Here is a 22,142-nt window from a genome sequence, read left to right as displayed (position 1 = left end):
AATGAATGTATAAATGTGCTTTACACAATTGATGTATGTATGGATTGTGATAAGAGTTGTATGAGCCCCTAATAAAATGATTTAAAAAAAAGATAGTCCAGAGGGACAAACCGTGGGGAAGAGAGACAGTGGTTGGTGTAAGATATGAAAATAATAATAATTTATAATTTAAGAAGTGGCAATAAGGGTAGGGGTGAGAAGGGAGTGTAAAAGAGGAGCTGATACCAAGGGCTCAGTAGTAAGTAAATATCTAGAAAATGATGGCCACACATGTACAAATATGCTTGATACAATTGATGTATGGATTGTTATAAGAGCTGTAAGAGCCACCAATAAAATGATCTTTAACTAAAAAAAGAAAGAGACAAAACCAGTGACACACACAAAAAACGTTTCTAAAGCGCACGTACACACACACACATATACACACACACTTGTGTGCCTTCGAGTTGATTCCAACACATAGCAAGCAGTACAATGGTCATCATAGCATATAATGAATTCTTCTCATCGACAAAGATCTGCACTATACAAATGTTCAATATCCCAGAGTATTTTTCTCTCCTAATACAGTATAGCGTACAAAAGCCAGAACCTGTGTAAGGCAGAAACCTTTAAGAGAAGGAACACTCGGATATTCCCCACCAAACAGACTGAGAGAACAGCGGTGACTACAGCCTGTGAAAGGTGGAAAACTCGTGAGATGTGGAAAACCTAGCCATCATGTCCCAGCATGTGCAGGCTTTATTGCAATGGATTACTGCTCCCTGCCAGGTAAAACTGGGTCCTAAGAGGGCTGTGCCCGAGCCCATCCTTTGTTGATGGGCTGACCAAGGCACCAGCCACGGTTGACCCTGATGTAGGAGATGACTTGAGATACAATGAGAACCCAGGGTGCAGGTCAGCTAGAGCGAGGCAGAGGAGGGCAGACACACAGCTACCAGAAATTACAAACTGGTTGACCACAGACATGATTGGTGTGGCTTGAGCAGAGTTTGATATAACTTTTTAAAATTAGGAAATATGTGAAGGTTGATCCCAACTTTCTGCATGCAGCTTTTGGCCTAGATGAATGGCAAGTGCCCACCTTTGGTGACCTCAGGTGCTCTCTGCTCTGCCACAGTCCCCACCATGATGACCGGTGACTGCTGCCACATAGGCGTGTTTTTCTCAACAGAGGAAATGTTTCATTCCTGTACCAGGCGTTGGGGGTGGCACAAATCGTAACTAACTGCTGAAGTATAAATGGAAGGGTCAGTGGTTCAAACCCCTAGAGGTGCCTTGGAAGTAAGACCTGGTGATCTACTTCCCCCCCCAAAAAAAGATTCAAAAAAGGAAACCATGCCTACTGCTGTCTAGTTGATTCTGACTCACAGCAACCCTATAGAAGAGAGTAGAACTGCCCTCTAGGGTTTCCAAGAGTACACTTTTATGGGAGCAGACAGCCTCATCTTTCTCTAGGGGAGTGGCTACTGGGTTTGAACCTTTAACCTTATAGTGAACAGCCCAGTGCTTAACCCACAGCACCGTCAGGCCTCTTCCAGAAAGGCCTAGCTTTGAAAACCCTGTGTAGTGCACTGCTACCCTGTACACTTTGGGCTTTAACAGAAACTAACAACGGCGATGGCAACAACAAATGTCTTTATCACAGTAGCAAAAGCACCCAAAGGAAGGAGCAACAGCTGCACATTTCAAGGGAAGTGAAATGAACCCTATTTTCCCTGGAGGAGTGAAGAATGACCAGTTTTACTCATTTGACTTGCTTGCCTCGGCTCCAAACATTATTACCTCATGGACAGACGATATATGGGGACATCATGTCAACCCGTAAGATTGTTCTTTGTGGCTTTGGCCATGTCTTTGTGTACATGAAACAGTTATGTTTGTGTAAGTGAAGATCGCCTGATCCCCTAAATCCTTGGAATTGTCAGGTGCCATAGACCGCTCGAAGGACAATCCCTCTGTTGTGGAAGGAGTACAGCCAGAATGCTCCCTAGAAGTGGGCATGTTGAGACTCTTGTCTCAACGTACTCTGGGCACGTTCTCAGGAGACATCGCCTCTGGAGAAGATCACCGTGCTTGGTCTAGGAGAGGGGAGCAAAAAGAGAGGACAGACAGACTGACTCAGAGCCTGCAACGATGGGCGCAGACCTAACAGCCACTGCCGATGGCACAGGACCGGGCAGCGTTTCGTGCTGCTATACATAGGGCCACTGTGACGGCACTAGCAAAAACAGTCGCCCAGACACGCTAGGAATCATCCCCCCAGTGGGGCGTTAGACCCAAAAGACCAGGGGACATTTCCTCTCCATGGCCCTCGCAGGATGCCCCTCTGTCGTCTTATGTAATCGTGGTGGGGCAGGTTTCAGAGGCAGCCGTCAGTCAGAATGTGTGTTTCCATCGGATCTACAGTGTCTCTTGACTCTGCCTTTTACCCTCTGAATACACAATGATGTGCACAGAGACTGGGGAGTGAATTCCTGCCAACAGAAAATTTCTACTCTTATGAATGAGTAAGCCCTAGCTCTTTGGAGGTTGATTTAGAAAGAACAAGACTGTTAGATTTGGAGCGTGTTTGTTTCAGTGGGGTGGAGGCAGTAATAGCATTTCCGTGTCCAATAGGAAGTGGGTAAATTGCCAAACCACTGAGATCACTCTTGTTGACTCAGATTCAGGAAAAAGATTGGAGTAGGAAAGCTACTCTCATTCCTAGTAACCTTGGAGTCAGGGCTGGTTGTGTGCCCGCCTGCTCCTGGCTGGTGGGCAGGCAGGCCCTGAGCTGAGAGCCCTGGGTCCTGACTCCTGGGTGTATCACTAAAAGATGCATTGCTTTGTGGGGCTCTGGTGGAGGAGGAGGAGAGGAGGAGGAGGGGGAGAGGGAGAGGGAGAGGGAGAGGAAGAGGGAGAGAGCGCGAGAGCAGCTTGCCTGGTAATAATAGGTGACTGTCCATTTCTTGTGGCACTCCTGCATCATGAGAGGCAGAGGTGCCATCTCAAAGAACATTGCTGCTCTCGTCTTGCTTCCTGAGCTGATCCAGATATAGCTCTAACCAAGGACTTATTCAGAGTGAAAAGGAAGTGCTATCTTTTTGAGGCAGAGGAGCGAGTTCTTGAAGGGATTTGAAATCATTTGCGCTCTCTCTCTGTCTCTTCTCTGATGGGCAGAGGGAGGAAACCTCCTCCTTAGTGGATTTTGCTAATGACCCTTCTTCCTCTGTACTTATTAGTTATTGACCTTTCATTCCCAAAAGGGGGAGGTAAAAGGAACGGCTGTGGTGTCAGAGCCCTTGGGTCCCTTCAGCCCTGGGGCGCTGGCTCTGTGGTGGAGGTGGGTGGGACGTGAGTGTTGGGGGTGGGGTCTTGCCTATCAGATGCACCTGTGAGCTGCCCTGTCTCCAAAAGGTGACCCTACCCAACACCTGCCAAACTGTTTCCTCCCCCGACTCTGCTGGCCGTTGGACAACACGTTTTGGAGCATTTTGTTGTGTGCCAGACACGGCATCTAAATGGGATTACAGCAGCAGGCTTTTGTGTCAGGCGGTTTTCCTCATCATGGCGTCTCTGAGTGTCATTCCTGTGTGTGCTAGTAATTGGCTACTTGAAAGAAAAATCTGTCTGTTTTTTATTGTTTAAATATATATTTGTTGATGGATATTTAATCTCCCCCACCCCTCTGTGCAGCTATTATGGAGCCCTGGTAACACAGTAGCTAAGCACTGGGCTGTTAACTGAGAGGCTGGAGGTTCGAATCCACCAGGCACTCTGATGGAGAAAGCTGTGGCGTTCTGCTCCGTAAAGATTGTGGTTAGGAGACGAGCCAGTCAGGGTGCAGTGCAGCACCGATGAAACACACAACTTTCCTCTGGTTCTTTAATGTTCGGTACCCCCCTCCCCACTATCATGACCCCAATTCTACCTTACAAATCCGGCTAGACCAGAGCATGTACACTGGTACAGATAAGAGCTCACGACACAGGGAATCCAGGACAGATAACCCCCTTAGGATCCATATTGAGAGTAGCAATGCCAGGAGGGGAAGGGAAAGGTTGGGGAGAAGGGGGGAAGTGATCACAATGATCTACCTCTAACCCCCTCCCTGGGGCACGGACAGCAGAAAAGTGGGCGAAGGGAAGCATCGGTCATTGTAAGACATGAAATAATAATAATAATTTATAAATGATCAAGGGTTCATGAGGGAGGGGGAGGAGGAAGGGAGGGTGAAAAATGAGCTGACACCAAGGGCTCAAGTAGAAAGAAAATATTTTGAGAATGATGATGGCCACAAGTGTACAAATATGATTGACACAATGGATGGATATATGGATTGTGGTGAGTTGTATGATAAAATGATTAAAAAAAAAGATTGTTGCTGTAGAGTGTCTTCAAGATGGTTACCCCATATAGGGACCCTGTGCACGACAGAACAAAGCACTTGCCAGCCCTGCCCCAGCCTCACAGGTGTTCCTCTGCTTGTGTTCAGTTTTTGTAGCTATTCTGTCAGTCCATCTTGTTGAAAGTCTTTTTGCTGACCCTCTGTCAAGCATGCTGCCCTCTTGATAATATGTTCAGAGTATGTGAGATAAAGTCTTAGCTTCCTGGCTTCTAAGGAGTATCCTGGCTGTACTCTGAAGATTTTGAAGAGGTCATTTGCTTCAGATTTTCTCAGTGCAAGTGCATCCTTCCTTTTCTTGACTGGGTGCTGATTGTGGATTCAAGTCAAATGAAATCCTTGATAATGTCTGTGATTTCTCTCTTTATCCCAATGCAGCTTATTGGCCCCGTTGTGATGGTTGTTTTTGTGTGATATCTTTGTGCTGAGGTTTAATCCATGGTGGAGGTTCTTGTCTATTATGTGAGGCTGGTTTGACTAGAGAAACAAATTCAGTGACACTCATAAATGTGTAAGAAATAGCTTTATATCAAGAAGTAATTGTAAAGCAAGCAGACATTCCAGACCAAGTCCATGAGTCCGATGCTAGTCATTAAGTCCCTTTTGAGACTTACACAGCCACGTGTAATGATTCAGGATGCAGGAAGAACACAGGCCAGTGGGTGCAGAGTGTAGCTCCAATGCCAGTGGAAGCACTATAGGGCCATCATAGGTCCCAGAGCAGGTCACCATCAGGGAGGCGAAGACAGAGAAAGAGGGGATGTTCCCAGGACCCTCCTTATGAGAAGGAGGTAGCATCAGGCTGTGACCTGTTTGACAGGCTAGACTCCACTCCTCTCCACACACACATCTTCAAGTTGACATGAAATTAGGTAACTACCACATCTGGGATCTTTATCAGTATTTCAGACAAGTGGTAGTTCATAAAGATTAAAGCCCTATGAACCCTATGAGGTAGAGTCGTCTGCCCTATAGGGTTGCATGAATTGGAATGGAATTGCTAGCAGTGGGTTTGGGCTTTGGCTTGGCTTGGCAATTACAGATAATACTGTGTGAGCATTTTTGTCTGTTTCCTGGTATACGTGTCCATTCAGTTCTCTTGCTCGTGTACTCGTATACTTAGAGGTAGAATTACAAGGTCATGAGCAGTTGCATGGTTAGTGTTAGTACATCCTGCCAAAGTGGTTTTCCAATTGTATTTTTCCAGTGCTGCTCTCTTGCCAATTGACCTTCGCCCTGCTCTCCTTTCTGCAGGGAGTACCGGTGCTGCTAGTCGGAGACTGCCATTAAAAGTATTGTCTGTACCATATTGTGTTGCACTGGCAGTGGGTGGAGGTGTTAGGGGGTTAAATGAACCAAGCACCAACTCACTGCCATTGAGTCAAGTCCAAGTGGACTCCTAGAAACCCTGCAGGACAGAGCAGAACTGCCCCTGTAAGTTTCTGAGACGGTCAGACTTGATGGGCGTCGAAAGCCCGGTTTTCTCCTAGGGGAGTGGATATAGTTGGAAATTTATTTTTTTGATTCCCAAGTGAAGTAAGTAAGCCCTTTTACTTTGGCTCCAGGCGATTCAAACACAAGTGAGATTTGTGTCCTCGTGGTTTTAATTGTGAGAAAGAGAAGACACCCGGCAGTGAATCCGTGCTGTCTGGTGTATGGGAAAGCCAGTCCTTCTTAGGACCTTCGTGCACCTGCAAGAGGCTGAGAGAGAATGATGTCATTTGGGTAGTGATATGATTAGAACTAATTATGCTAACTCCAATCTATTGAGTTTTCTTTTTTTATTTCCTTGCTGCTCAACCACCTCACCCCCATGACACATAAAAAATAGAAGAGCAAGAAGAAGCAAGCCACATGTGGAAAATTACTTGCATTTTGATATTTCTTTGTGAAACAAACCAAACCTGTCGGCTTTTCTGGCTGCCAAGGCCAAGCAACTCAGACCTCCCAGCCTCCACGCTGCCATGAGCCTGCACGCTGAGCTTGTGGTTGGAAATGTCACACCGGGCACCGTGAAGTTGCCATGGCATCTGCCAGTCCCTGGGGCGTGGTGTGCTCTACACTGTTGTGGTCTCTTCTTTGCTGGCGAACACCTAGCAGGAAGTGAACTGGAAGCATGTTGGTATTTGACCCCAGGGTCAAGGAGGGTGTCTCTTTGCTCTCTCTAGCACCTGGGGAGCAGGAAGGAAAGGGCGGGAACGGAGTGGGCAGCCGCGGTAGTGGGCCTGAGACCTAACGTACGTCAGATGGCTTGGACAGTCGATTACAATCTAAGTCCTCAGGTCGAGTCCCAGGTTCAGATCCAGTAGGAGGGTTGGGTCTCCGTATGAAGGAATGCCTGGGGTTCAAGCAGGGGTGCCAGGCACAGCACTTGGGCACCCCTCGAAGATCCACTGGACGTCTTGTGCTAGGCTTTTCGGAAGGTGGAATGGCAGATTCAATACACTGTGCCCCCTGGGTCAATGCGTCGGCTCTGTGGAGCCGCAGCTGCCAGCACAGAGCCTGGGGACACCCAGTGAGTGAGGCACACTGCACCGCAGATGGTCACAGAAGCACCCTTGGGTCTGAGAGGGAGAATGTCCGAGAAGAGGAGAGAGAACCCTGCCAGGGGCTTCTGGAGAGAGTGTGAGTGTCTGTTCTGCATCGTCGTTGTGCTGGGGTTCTGTGTTCTGTACAGGAATAACAGCCTGTCCTGTTATCTATCTCAGCCTCAGTCCACTGAATTGTCCCCCCCCCCCACACACACACGCTCCAGAACACAAACACACACACACACACACACACACACACACACACACGCGCGCGCGCGCGCGCGCTCCAGAACAAAGTGTCCTCTCATCTCTCATTTTGCCTGTAAGAACACTAAGTTCAGAAAGGCTGACTGAGTGGTCCAAGCCGTGACTTCCCGGGGTTGGTATCACCCCGTGTGATAACGGTGTAACAGTCTGCTGCCCTCGTCCACGGCCCTCCTCCCATACCTACAAGTAGCATAAAGACGTCTGGTATACTCAGAACTGGAAATCAGCCGGGAGTAGTGATGGATTATCAGGGATTGGCATTAACAGGTGTGGGTGTGGGGGAGCCCAGGGTTGTGCTGCTCATGCTTTTTTTTTGCCACTCATGTATTAATGAGTGTCAATCTCTGTATTTTGCTCTGTGATCATTAACGGTACTGGGGCTCAGTGGGTAATTGGATGTTAGCTCTGGCTCAGTGGACCCCTTTCTACCTTTATGGCTTTCTCAGGTTTTAAGGATATGAGTTTAAGTTGGCAGTCCTTAACCTTACGGAGGGCTGCAGTTGTCTTTGAAAATCAGACAGGCTGTTTGCATAGTTTCTACAGGAAAAGTGCAGGGATGGGTAGGACTTGGGGGAGGTGGTTTATGGCTTTGGGGACCAGCTCTGGACGCTAAGGGAAGAGCTCCTGCTTTAATGAGCATAGAGGCCATGTGGTCTCTGTCTCCTGCGGAGGGCCGGCCATCTGTGCTAGGAACCTGGCACAGGTGTGATACTCTAGGTGTGCTTTCTGCAGGGCGTGCACTCCGTTTTAAGCAGCGAGCAGAATCCCGTCAGAAGGTGAAAGGAGTTAATGTGTGTAAAGCACTTATCACCTGACATGCTAAATACATACTCATTTAAAAATGCATATAGCAGATATGCACACATGTGCATGCAGATCCCTGGGGCACACACACTGGGTTGGAGGTTTGTTTGAACTCATCAGCCCTATCTCCTTCCCCTTTTTCTTTTTCTACCCCTCCGCCCCCCCCCCACCATGTCCTCTCTCCACTCTGTCTGTCTGCCTAATTACAAAGCCAAGTACTTACACAAAACTCCCAGTCAAAAGCAGTTTGGAAGCTTTGAACTAGATAGTAGGAGCCAGGGGTTCCTCCAGTTTGGGAGCTTTTCTCTGTGGCATTGAGGTGAGACTCCCCTAATGTGACAGGAGCTATTTCTAAGGGAGCAATTCTGCGGCAGTTCGTACATTCCCAGGGTGCTGCCGCCGCCACCTAGCCCATGTTGGAAAGCCCTCTTTTTATCTTGAGTTCAACAATTCCATTCACTTCACACATCCTTACTGCATCTTCCTGTGAGTGGGGCACCCTGCTAAGCGCTTTGGGGAATGAACGTGAGTAAGACGTCGAGGAATGAGCAGGGTCTAAAGGAATCACTCCTTCTGGCCAGGGAAGAGGACTGGGTCCAGGTGGGGGTGGGAGTCGGGTGAGCATGGCTTGGAGAAGCCACCTTGTGCTTCTCTCTGTGCTGTTAACCCAGAAAGCCTGTCTGTCTGTCTGTCCGGGGGACGGTTCACCTCACTGGGCCTCTCTGGATCCCGTGGCATCGGGTTCACGTCCTGCTCCTTCTCTCTCCACAGGCCAGGGGTTATCACCATGCAGGCATTGTCGGAGGAGGACCGGCGGCTCTGGATGGAGGCCATGGATGGCCGGGAACCTGTAAGTAACAATTCAGGGAAGTGAAGCAAGAAAAAAAGGCCCTGAGTTGTTTATTGCTTCCTTAGTGAAATGGCTTGTTGCTGTTGCTGTCAAGCCAGGGGCTCTTGACACCAGGGCCTGTCCGTAGTTTTTTCTCCCTATGTTGGTGTTTCTGCCTATTTCTTATATTTGCTTCCAGGTAGATATGGTTCCTGAGGCTTAAGAGGCCTGGATTCTGTGTGACAAATCCACCAGACATCATGTTGGAAGCCACCTCCTGGGGGTCCCACGTGTGTCGGAGTAGAGCCGCGCATCATAGTGGTTTTTCGTGGCTGCTTTTTTTTCAGACCATGTTGCTGGGCCTCTCTTTCAAGGCACATTGGGGTGGACTCAAACCTCCAAACTCTCACTGAGCCACCAAGGGCTTTAACGGGACCATTCAGGGACTCCGTCTGCATGATAGTGCAAAAGAAAAGAAAAGAAAGAAAACCCCAAGCAAAAACCAACCACCATAGCAAACACTCACTCACTGCCTTCGAGTCGTGACCCTAAGGACCGGGTGGAACTGCCCTGTGTGTTTCTGAGGCTGTAACTCTACAGAAGCAGAGAGCCTCATTTTTCTCCTGTGGAGTGGCTGGTGGGTTTGAACTGCTGGCCTTGTGTAGTTAGCAGCCTGTAGTGTAACCCACTGTGCCACCAGGGCTCAGTGGGTTAGTATTCTGCCTGATACTCCCCAGAATTTTCCCTCAGACCCTAAGAAGAGGTAGAGACCAGTGTTTCTGTGGACCAGATGATGCCTCCCTGAAGTAGGGCGCAGCTGGGGATGCAATCCTCCTGGGTTGTGTTTGCATCTCCTGATGTGTAAACCACTAAGTGCCCGGGGGAAGCCTGTGGAGTCAGGGTAGTCCTGTTATCTGGGTGTCCGAGTAGCTGTTTTTTTTTAATTTTAATTTTTGATCTGGTATTGCTGAGACACAGAATGTACTCGTTGAACGTCTGTAACTTCAAGATTTGCTGAACACTAGGGCCTATATCTTGGGTACATCTTATGTGGGTTTCACATGTTCCTTCTTAAGTAATCCTTTATCTCTTCCAGTATAATTTACCCTAAAGTGAGCAATTTACTGTGCCAGGTGCTGAATTGGGTATGTTAGATCGCCGAATTTACTGTACTGCTTTTTCACATAGCATGCACCCTCATAATAGTGTGCACCTACGTACAGCTCATTTGGTGTGCAAGGAAATTGACACATGAGAAGTGTATATGTGTGTGTGAAAAATTTTGTAACATGCATATTATTTATATAGAAATATGGTATTCCCTTTGGTGTCTTATTAAAAATGCATTTGTAAAAAGCGTCATAATTCCATTTTACAGATAAGGAAGCTGAGGTTTAGAGAGATTAAATAACTTACTCCAAGTTGCAAAAAGTTGGTGACTGTATTAGCTAGGAAACAGACTAGGTTTCTATTTCGTAGAGATTTCAAAGTACAATAACTTAAGTAAGATAGCTTATTTCTCTCCCAGAGCCCAGCAGGGCGCTGTCCTTGCATTACCACGGTGACTGGCAGCCTCAGCCCAATACGTCCAGTCATGGCCATTTTCCTGCCAGATCACAGTAATGAAAGCAGTCATAGCATATCTTCACGATCCCATCATTTGTACACATCACTATTAAACATACGCCATTGGCTTAAACAGCATTTTATGGCAAAGGATGATGGGAGATTCAGGCTGTCCTTACCTGTCCCTAGCATGGCCTACAGGCAGGGCTATTTTCTTTTATTCCAGGGAAAAATAATAAAATGTGTAGTTGCCAATCTCCACCATGGTGTCAAAACCAGAATTTGAATCCATGTGTAGTTGTAGATGTATGTGGTTTTTATCTTTTAATAAAGATGAAATACCAAGTTCCCACCAAAGAATTCTTAGTTCAGCTTTGCAATACTTTTTCTGTCTTTCTCGAATGATTCTTTAGCTCATAGGGGAGGAAATACCCAGGGAGAAAAATCCTGTCGCCGCACGTGAGCTTTGGCTTCTAAAACGACCCCCAGCAGTCCTGTCCTCCAATGAGCTCTAACTGTGTCACCAGCTTCATTTTACCCTTCACTCCGATCCCCACCCCCACCTCTTGTTCTCTGACTGTATACCGCTGGTCGTCTGACTCACCGCTTATGTGTTCCCATAGATTAACATCTGGCCTCTGCAGATAGGAAGCGTGATATTGAGAGAAACATCGTGTTCCAGACTATATGTGTTAAAACTGATTGGAGAAAAAAAATCATTGTTTCTAAATAAAAGATTGAATTATTTCCTCACAGGAACTTATAGCTAGCCCCGAAAACCATGCCTCCTTTGACGTTTAGTTTCCTAGAGAAAGATGTGAATACAGACAACTGATGACCGTGTAGTTGACAGGAATGCCACTGCCGGGGCCCTCGCGGGCACAGCTACAGTTACATGCCCAGTAGACAATTAGCAGCCCCAGTCGTAATCACTTCCTTCCTAATTAGTTAAATCCTGTTCCCTTGGGAGTTTTGTTTTTGGTGAGGGAGCCGAAACCTCTTTTCCTAGCTGATATTACAATATTCTAATGGTGGCTCTTATCTTTTTTTTTTTTTTACCCCCTTGTGTTTTGATTATCTTGCACCAGATTTCTTTTTTTTTTTAAGGGGGTGAGGGTGAGGGTGTGCATTTTGATTTTGTTATATCATCATTGGTATGTTTGGTTGAAGAGAACCCTAAGGGACTCTCAGATTAGTTGATTTTTATAGCATAACTTTTTAGTTAATCCTATAAATTATAGTTTGTAGCACACATCTTTTATAGTAAAGGGGAGTTGCTTATCTTTCTCGTATTGATGGATATGTAATGAAGGAAGAAACTAGAATTGGGCTACTACAATGAGCATTGTGATTTTTTTCTAAAAGAGTGAATTTGAATTCTTTTACTTTTAATGAAGGAAACCAATTTTTTTTTCAAACCATTTTATTAGGACATCATCCAGGCATCATACCATTCAATAGTTCAGTCATATCAATCAGTATTGTATAATCTGTACCACAATCAGTTTCAAACCATTTTTTTCCTTCTTGTAGTCCTTGATATGTACTGCTCATGACCCCTTCCCCCCTTCCTTGCTGTACTCGCTGGACCCTCCAGGAGCCCTTATTCTAGTTATTGCCTCTACGGAGTCACCCATCCTGGGTTTCGTGTAGTGGGAAACAGCAAAACACAAAACAGAGGGTCAAGAAGGTTACCAGCAAAATACAACAGAATACAACAGAGGTAAACTCCAATTTGAAGGGAAAAAAATCCAGATCACGTTCTAAGTGTATCAAAAGGGAAATCAAAAGACAAAATTTTAGCCATTCAAGTCAGATTTATCATTTTAATCTACTATAATCATCTCTGTAATACTCTCCATGCGGTAGCCACCCTTAAAGTATGGTTAGAGGGAAATCACCAGAGGCTTATTGCATAGCCATCTGCAAACCAGAATCTCAGAGTTTAAGCTCTGATAACATTCCCTCCTTCAGATTTGGATTACCGTGCATACTCGTGTGTAAACTGAGTGTCTGAGCACATTTTCAATTGAGTTTTTGTGTAAAACTAGGTGCCTCAGCTGATAGTCGGGCTGGCGTATACTTGACTATATACTGTGTAGCAATTGCAGTCCTTGAATTAAGGAAAAGTTGGTGTGATGCTTTCATGTGGATGTCTCCCTGAAAGGCTGCTTGTTTGAAAACAAGCCTCTGAGATCCCAGGTGCTATTCTTTCTGATAGCTGTACACCATCTAATTTCTTCACCACACTTTGCTGAAGTACCCATATCTTCTGTGTTCATGGAAACCAATTTAAATGTGCTCATGGAAGCAGCAGCCAAGAGATCAAATGATGCGTTGTGTTGGGTCAATCTGCTGTGCAAAGACTTATTCAAAGTGTTGAAAAGCAAGGATGTTACTTTGAGAATTAAGATGTGCCTGACCCAGGCCATGGTATTTTCAGTCACCTCTTATTCATGTGAAAGTTAGACATTGAGGAAGACAGAAGAAGAGCCGATGCATTTGAATTATGGTGCTGGCAAAGAATGTTGAAAGGACCATGGGCTGAAAGAAGAGCAAACAAATCCGTCTTGGAAGAAGTACAGCCAGAAGGCTCCTTAGTAGGGAGGACAGCAAGACTTCATCTCATGTACTTTGGCCAGGTTATCAGCAAAGACCAGTCCTAGGAAAAGGACTTCATGCATGGTGAAGTAGCAGGGCAGTGAGAAAGAGGAAACCCCTCCTTGGTGGCGTAGATTGACCCAGGGGCTACAATAGGCCCAAGCATAGAAACAATTGTGCGGATGATGCAGAGGACTGGGCAGGGTTTAGCTTTGTTCAACCAAGGTCACTCTGAGTTGGAACTGACCTAACAGCCCCTAAAGATGACAACAGAAGAAAGCTAGACTGACTGATAGGCTTATATAACTTACAAACCCAGGTGATAGTAGGTTCTAAGGTAGACCCTTTACCATCCAGGTGTGAGACACGGGTCCAGTTCCTGGCCTGGGCACCTTGAGTGCATAGTAGAGGCCTTCATGTCACTCAGAGCTGAATAGGTTTCAGTGGAGCTTGCTGACTAAGGGATGGCCATCCTTTTGAAAACGAGCCAGTGTTAAATTTACAATCTGTGGATCACAGTGGTCTGATCCCATTGTGTGGGCCACCTCCGTAACAGCTAACAGGACAACCTCAACAGCAGTGGTAGTAGCTTCGGGCCCATCTGGATCTGGAAGTTCAAGTACTATTCAGAATTGGGCCGTTCTTTTGTGTTGTCAATACCTACTCTCCATCTAAGTTATAATTCGAAACTTTCCACATTTAAATCACTTGTGTTTCTCTTTCATTCCTTCCAACAACTCTCGACTATATTATTTCATTCTCATGTTTATAGATTTCCTTACATCAATGCATTTTCTACTCCATCTACTCACATCACATATTCTTCCTTGTGCAGGTTACTGTGTTTATCATCTATGTTGTCATTGTTGGTTTAAAGACATTTGCGACCACAATATGATGCTAATAGACATTCCACAGTGTGACCTCCCACCTCCAGCAGCAGCCCGATCACTGCTGGACTGCTGTCTGCCACATATTACAGCATTGATTCATGCAAATAGAGATTATGGTTGGATTTGTTTCAATTTTTTTTTCCTCTGTGGGAAAGGAAGTTGATGAAAGGAGGAGATCTTTTTAGAACGACTGTGTTCATTTGAAGAATGGTAAAACTCCCTCGCACACCCATTTCTGCAGCTCTCTTTCGTAACTGAGAAGCCAGAAAGTTGTGAAGTTGTTAGCGATCTAATCGAGGGTGGTGTTTAGAAGAAAACTATGTTGACAGGAGGACTGGAGGCATTTGAGTATCAGGAAGTCTGTGAATTAGGCTTTTTAGTGAGGCGTGGAATAAGATAAGCAATTTTGAAAATTTTTCATTGAGTTTGCTAAATCAGGATCAGATCAGGAGGACTTATGACGGCAGTTTTATTGTACTCCCTTTAGGTGCCTTTCCCCAAATCCTGCCCCATGATCCTGGAAGAAAATGCCAGAACAAGTCAGCACATCCTAAAAGCAGAACCATTTTCTCGCCTGCCTTAAAAATCTCCCCTTTGCTAATCTAGAAAATAGTGTAGAAGTGCAGTGTGATGTCAGGACCAAAGGCCGAGCAGAAGGAGTGAGGCCAGCCCCTGCCAGCTGCCCTGGCAGCCTGTAACATGTCCTGTGGTCTTGACCCAGTGCCGCCAGTAGTTGAGCTGCTGTGCCTGGGTCTCACCACTCGCCTCTGTAGCGCAGAACAGAGAAGGGGCGAAAGAATCCAGAGAATATCCAGATTCCTCAGGTTAGAAATATGCTCTCTTGTAATTAATTCTTGCTACTTCATTCGGATTTAACCATACATTTAAAAAGAACTTTACCACAGGCAGACTGAGGCAATCATCAGAATTCTTGGGGTCAGTGGAAGTGTTTTCTTTTTTGGTAAATACCTGACTTTTCAATATATTGGTCTACTGTTGGAATTTCTCCCTGGGACTACCTAGCCACGAAGTATATGTGGGGTATGACAGACATCTGGATAGACACTGCTACTATTTCCTCACTGAGCTCACACCTCTGTGCCTTGTCATTCTAGAAAGAGGGCAACTGACTGGGGGCGGGCTCAGTCGTGTCTTTTGTCTTTAATATTTTGTACATACAATGCTCAGTAGAGTGCTGTGAAGCATAATAAGCACCCATTACTTATTGAATTAACTTAGAGGTAATGAATTAAGTACTCTTCTGTTATCTGGTTTACAATTGAGCTGTTCACTTCCGTGTCCAATGGCGTGGGTTCTGGTCAGTATCAGCTCACTAATTAGAAATTCACAAAGGCAAGGATCTCAACTTTCTTGTTCGCAGCGTCTCTAGCCCCTTGAAAAGCCCCTGCCCGAGACCACAGCTCATCCTGAGAAAGAATCCTGTGCCTGATGAACATTTGTTGAGTGAATGTAAAGGAGAGAGCACCACCGAGATGCGGTTCTCTTAGCCACAGGCCTTGAATGGACTGTCTACATTTGGGTGTTGCTCATGATTCCTACTCCATTTCTTGACCATTGGTGGTGTGGGGCAGAGACCCATGGGCTGAACCTGAGAACATCTCAGGTTGAATGTTTCCTTGGCCCCTTAGACTCCTGGTGGGAAAGTATGTAATTTTTCAACTGTTGCATATGGAGTTTCTAGCACTAACAGTAGAATTAGGATTGATAGCTTATATAAATAAAATAAATATGTGTATTTATCTGGGCCTATTATATATAAATCAAGTGATGTATATGTAAATTTAATATCTTATTATCTGCCAGCTCTTTTTGAATTTACAGAAAGCACACAATGTGGTCAGAGCTCCTTTTCTTGTGGCTGTTCTGATGAGGCTAAAGGTTGGTAGATAAGGATTGATTTTAGCTAGGCCCTGTCTCCTGAGGAGTTCCTTTCCACTACTTGAAGCCTTTATTTCCAGCCAAACCAAACTCCCTGCTGCTGAATCGATGCTCAGTCACAGTGACCCTGTGGGACAGCAGAGAACTGCCCCTGTCGGCCACTGCCTCTGAGACGGTCACTGTTGAGGGTAGTAGACAGCCCCATCGTTCTCTCCAGGAGCTGCTGGTGGCTTCCACCTGCCAGCTTTGTGGCTAGCATCCAACGGGTCAGCACTGCACCACTGTGCTCCCAAGTCTTTCTTTACAATACAGGCCCTCAAAGTATGTGTGTGTTTATACGGGTGTACAGACGCCCATGAATGCATGCACACATTGCAATGATGAGGCACAGCAGAGTGTGGCTAACACCACTCATTGCATTTCCACAAATAGGTGTCACTGTGTGCGGGTTCTGTTTGGCTAGTTACTTCATGGCAGGGCCATGGGTTTGAAGGCATGCTCTCTGGAATCAGCCAGCCTGAGTTTCAGACCTGGTTCTGTTTGGGGACCTTCGGCAACTTACCTGATTTCTCTGAGCCTCTGTTACCTAACCGTGAAATGGGAAGGGTAGTAGTACTTAACAGATGAGAGGAGATAAGGTATTGTCTCACAAAAGCTCAATGAAAGCTACGTCTCTAATTGATAATGAATGCCAGAAATTTTTAGATTTCATATCTGCCTGCATGTACTGTCTAGAAAGTAGCAAGCCTTATCTTGTCTCCGTACTTACTCCTCTGGCGCTACTTTCAGACCATGGAATTATGATTCAGAAAGCCAAATATGACACCTTTTGTTTTATTTTTTGTAGAGGAGCTTGGGAGAGGATATGAAGCAAGCAAGAAAATAATAATAATAATAAATATTTTAAAAACCTGAAACTTGGAGGGAAATATGACTCTGAAATCACTAAGTCAGTTTTGACAAACTTAAGCCAATACGGCAACAGCACAGTAAGCAGGGATAGAAATGTTCTGTGGATCTACTGCAGTTTACTTCCCAAAGAGAGCTGGTGTCCCTTAGCAGATGGGCCCCAGGATTGCTGGGGAGTGGGTGCAATCGTCCTGAGCAGCCCAGGGAGGAGTATGTTCCTTTTAGGAGAGCCAGCCCTGGTAGCAGGCTCAGAACCCAAGCTGTGTCATTCTCACCAGGTACACTCAGTCTTCCCTTGTGACTCTCACCTTTTCCCTTGAAAAGCCAATCAGGATGACTGTTACCCTTCTGCGATTCTGTGCTTATGGCTAGCAGAATCACTTTATGAACACGTCTCAAAACTGTTCACTACAATGTTCTAAACCTAGACTACCAGGCAGGTGACTTTGTCTGTATCTTCATCAGAAGCAAAGTGTGTTGGCACAGAGGACTTAGCCACAGGGGCAAGCCTGAGCAATGAGGAGGGCGGGGCGCACCTGAACATGCAAAGGTCTCCTTGAGTTGGTGAAGCAAGGGTCTCACTCTGGGATCCAGGGCAGGCCATGGGGCGGGACAGTGTGGTAACATGGGTAACATCTGTGGCCCCTCTGAAGTTGCACGCACAGTGTGTGTGTGTACCCGTTGGAGGCTGAGAAATGTTTTTAGGATGGTAATAGTTTGTCAAAGAGATCTGTGGCTCACTGCCAAAAAGGCTTAACCATGGACCTAATGGCTTCATAAGATTAAATATTTGGAGTTTATCTGAGGAGGCCTCTCTGTTTTTAATACCTAGTAAAGCCATGCATCTAGTTTCTTCTCTGCCATCCACATGTGTTTTGGGGGCTTGGTCAGGGATAAAACATAACCTCATTTCTTTCACAGATGCGCTCTATAGAGCTAGGTGGTGGGAGAAGGGGGTGAGTAGGGAGATGGACTGGCAGAGGATGAGACTCATTTGAGTGGTGTTTTCAGTCCGACGATTGTGTTCCCATGTCAGGTTGCTGCTAATGATCTGCAGGCCACTTCCGTGAGCGCTTGTGCTTCCTTTTCCAGACTGCCGTGATTGACGATGAAATCCAGACCAGGGGTGCAGCTGGGGGGAAAAGATCTTGGACAGAATTTTCCTTGTAAGAAATAATGACATCAGGGCTGCGTTTCATTTTCTTTTTCCTCAGCAACTCTGTTACTCTAAGTTTCAGCTCTCAGTTCAGAGGGGAAATCCCTTCATCAACTGTCTTTCCTTGGTTGGGTCTGTTACTGTCCTTAAAATGCCATGTTTCCTCTAGTGACACCCCATCCAAGTAAGTCACTGACTAGGAAAGTGAATCTCACGATCTGCGAATCTATTGTGTTAGCCTGGGTAGACTAGAGAAACAAATTCATAGAGACACTCTTATGTGTATAAGAAAGAGCTTTATAAAAAGAGTCATTGTACATTCAGAAAACATCCCAGTCCAGTCCAGATCAAGTCCATAAGTTCGATATTAGCCCATATGTTCCATACTGATTTATAAAGTCCTCTTCAGATGCATGAAACACATGCAATGAGACTGAATGCAGGAAGATCACAGGCCAGTGGATGGGCAGTCTTGTGGATCAAGTGGTGTAAGCATCTCAGCACTGGCAGGGGTCTCCACGTGGCTCCTCCAGCTCAGGGCACTAGCATAGTTCCATGTGTCTTGTCAGCTGCACTGTCTCCCAGGGAGTGAGTGGAGAGAGAGAGAGTCTCCTGCCTCCAAGGAGGAATACCAGAGTTCCCAGAATCCTCAGGAGAAGACCAAGTCCATAGAGAGGCCTTATTGACTATAACCTCATTGCCAGGCTAGACTCTACCCCTTTACTCTTAATCCTCTCAAATCTACCCTTGTTTTAGTTAAACTTGTCCCAGGTAGAAATATGATAGAGGTCTGTTTAGATTAGTGAGTGTGCTTTCACCAGTAAATATAAACTACAGAGATGGTGACATGAATTGCACAAAGAAAAGGAAACTGGTTCAGGAATGTGGGTTTGGTCATGTGGGAGGACCAAGACCAGGCCACTCTTACGATATGTTTCCTGTTTGATGTAATTTCGCTAATGAAAGATATTTTAGAAATGGAAACAAGACTTTCTCTTCAAAATGGTCACTGGTTTTGGAATTCCTTTGGGGAGGTCTAGAAATATGAAAAATGAGTAGAGGTTCATCACCAACTCTCTCCCCTTCCTCCCTTCTTTCTCTCACCCCTACCCCCCTATTAGAAGTGATGCATGGAGATGTTAGAGCCCAAATGAGCAACATGAACCAGGGTTAATCTCAGCTATGTTGTCGGATAGTTATGGATGTCGGACAGCGTAGCTCATCTTCAGAACTTGAAAAACAGAGGGTTCCACATGGAGCTCAGGAAGCGTTCTGAACGCCCCAGTCTGCTCCAGGCTGTCTTTAGTTAGGGCCCACACAATCACTGCCTTTGCATGGACAGCCGTGGGAAGAATGGGAACTCTGGAACACTTCGTTGTGTTCATGCTGAACCGCTTCCGGGATCAAGAGGCAGATGTGCTAGCGGAACGAAGGAGTGCTGCTGGGTTTAAAATCCAGAAAGGTTGTACGTCAGGATTGTATCCTCTCACCAAACTTAAGCTGTGTGCTCGTCACATAAAGAAACTGGACTATATGAAAAAGAACACAGTATTAGGGTAAAAGGAAGACTTATGAACAACCTGCTATATGCAGATGACACAACCTTATTCTGGAAGAGGTAGGCTTGAAGCACTTGCTGATGAAGATCGAGGATTGCAGCTTTCAATATGGATTACAGCATGATGTAAAGACAGCCAAAATGTTCACAACTAGACCAATAGATAACTCACCGCTGTTGAGTCCATGGTGACTCATGGTGACTCATGGGACAGGGTAGGACTGCCCCTGCGGGTTTCCAGGAGTAGAAAGCCCCGTCTTGAGGAACGGCCGTCGGTTTTAACTGCTCACCTTGTGGTTAGCAGCCTAATACATAACCACAATGCCACCAGGACTTAGGATAAATGGAGAAACGTTTGAAGTTGTCAGAGATTTAATCTTCCTTAAATCTATACTTAATGCTCAAGGGTGCAGCTGTTAAGAGATCAGAGGATGCATGTGTCAGGTAAATCTGCTCAACATCTTTTGAAATTATTGAAAAGTAAAGATAATACTTTGAGGACTAAGGTGCTCCTAACCTATGGTACCTTCATTTGTCTCATGCCTGGGAAAATTGGACATTGAATAAGGAAGACTGAGGAAGAATTGACGTATTTGAATTATGGTGCAGGTGAGGAATATTGACAGTATCAAAAAGGACAAATAAACTGTCTTGGAAGAAGTACAACCAGACTGCCCCTTAGAAACAAGGATGGCAAGCCTTCGGCCCGCATACTTTGGACACGTAATTAGAGGGACAAGTCTGGAAACGGACCTCGCGCTGGGTGAAGTGGAGGGGCAGTGATGAAGAGGAAGCCTCAGTGAGGAGGACTGACCCAGTGCCTGCAACACCGGGCTCATACAGTTATAACAATGGGCTTCTAATATAACCGGTGTGAGGATAGTGCCACACTGGGTGGTGGCTCATTCTGTGGGACTTAGGGCTGCTCAGAATTAGCACTGACTGGACGGCACCCATAACAACAACAACTTTAGGATAAGGATATTGATCTTTAGCACCCTATACCTCTGTAAGGCTCCTTCCAATTCTGCGATGTGAATCCAGGTCTTCTGACTAAATTACCAAATAAGATCTTGCCGTGCAGAGATTAGGTGCGGGACAGCCCCCTCTTGCATTGGTTGTTCACTTGCTGGGTTGGAGATGCGAAGCTCAGGGGAGGGATTTGTTGAGTGGTCTGATGGGTTGCGGTTGCTTTCCTTCCTGTGTCTGTATTTTAGAGGTGTTGCAAAATGTGCTGGGGGCCATGTCTAACCTCCTCGGGCTCTGTAGGGACAGGGAGGGTTCAAGTCCACATCTCCCCAAGGATGATTCCTGTGAGACAGAGGTCGGACATGCTTTCATCCTCCATCTCTTTTTATCCCATTCTAACACTAACCAACTCGTTGTCTTTGTTTATCCTGTTCTAGCACCGAAGTACTCTCCTTCTTTGCGGGGTTTGATAATCCATTGCAGGGGTATCACAAAAATCACAGACCACACCCACGATTATTCAGCTTTATGAAGAGAGGTCACAGATGAAAATGCATGTCAGAAATCATTATAAGGATACAATCCTTTTGTCTGCAACACCTTTTCCCCACCATGCCACCAGACACAGGCCTCTGGTCCTCAGCCTTTCAGCCACATGGGGCTTGGGTTTCTGCCCTGCTGGGCCAAATGTCCTGTAAATACCCAAAGGGCCTATCACTCTGCAATCCATCCTGCTGCCCAAAGGCACTCAGCTTGACTCATCCCGGGTCGGGTCGGAAGCCCACTGCTCGCTCTCATTGTCCCTGCGGCTGCCTTCCTTCTTCATGGGCTCTGCTGCGGAGGCATCTGCACACAGCTGTCCTGGATGGGCAGGGCTCCTCCTGCTGTTGCTGGCTGGGATTCTCGCTCTCCCTCCTTCCGACCTGGCTCTCTTACATGCAGGCGAATGGCAAAACGGACCAATCCCAGAGTTAGAACCCCCTACATTACAGCAGCGGTTCCCAACCTGTGGGTCTAGACTAAGGTGACCAGATTTTAACATTGGTAAAGTGGGACACCATTGATAAAACTCATATCCTGGCGAAATAGCCACATGGTAGCCGAAGACCGTATACCCCAGCTTGTCGTGCATTCTTTCCAAAAATCAGGACTTTCAAAAAATGCTGCGGGACACGGGAAAAATTTAGAAAAAGTGGGACTGTCCTATCAAAAGCAGGACGTCTGGTCACCTTAGTCTAGACCCCTTTGGGGGTCGAACAACCCGTTCACAGGGGTCGCCTGATTCATAACAGTAGCAAAATTACAGTGATGAAGTAGCAATGAAATTAATTTTATGGTTGGGGGTCACCACAACACGAGGAACTGTAAGAAAGGGTCGCGGCATGAGGCAGGTGGAGAACCACTGCCCTACACCTTATTTACAAGTCCTTTGGTGGGAGTCACAAAGACGGGAGGCAGAGCCCATGCCACGTCATTTCCCTTCCCCCAGCTGTCCGAACCACCTTTGCTGCGGGCCGTCCCTGTGAGTGATGCCTCTGAGTGGGGAACCCTCCCTGGATTTTGTTTCTTTTTCTGTTGTTCTAAGTTAGACGCACCCCAGTCTGTGTCGGTGCTGCCTGGTGGTGGCCTTTCCACCCTCTTCCAAGTTCTGTGCAGACGCTGTCCTGCATGGCCGGGTCAGAAGAAGGCCGGCCTCCCTGATGGAGGAAGCGGGGTAGGGCAACGGTTCAAGTGTTGCTTGTAAAATAAAAAGTTCTTTTCGGGGGAGGG

At 46.3% G+C, this 22,142-nt stretch overlaps 1 protein-coding gene across 1 annotated transcript in view; it reads left to right on the top strand.

Moving 5' to 3' along the window:
• ARHGAP26 (Rho GTPase activating protein 26) overlaps positions 1-22,142 on the top strand; it is a 529,711-nt gene that overhangs the window by 196,585 nt on the left and 310,984 nt on the right. The window contains exon 13 of the mRNA XM_013005615.2: positions 8,764-8,842. Coding sequence (XP_012861069.1) covers positions 8,764-8,842 — 79 coding nt within the window. The remainder of the gene's footprint in view (positions 1-8,763; positions 8,843-22,142) is intronic.

Source organism: Echinops telfairi, unplaced genomic scaffold (genome assembly GCF_000313985.2).
Source record: "Echinops telfairi isolate 266 unplaced genomic scaffold, ASM31398v2 ScPeMD7_7469;HRSCAF=8507_0, whole genome shotgun sequence".
Lineage (NCBI taxonomy): Eukaryota > Metazoa > Chordata > Mammalia > Afrosoricida > Tenrecidae > Echinops > Echinops telfairi.
This window is presented reverse-complemented; position numbering and strand designations above follow the sequence as displayed.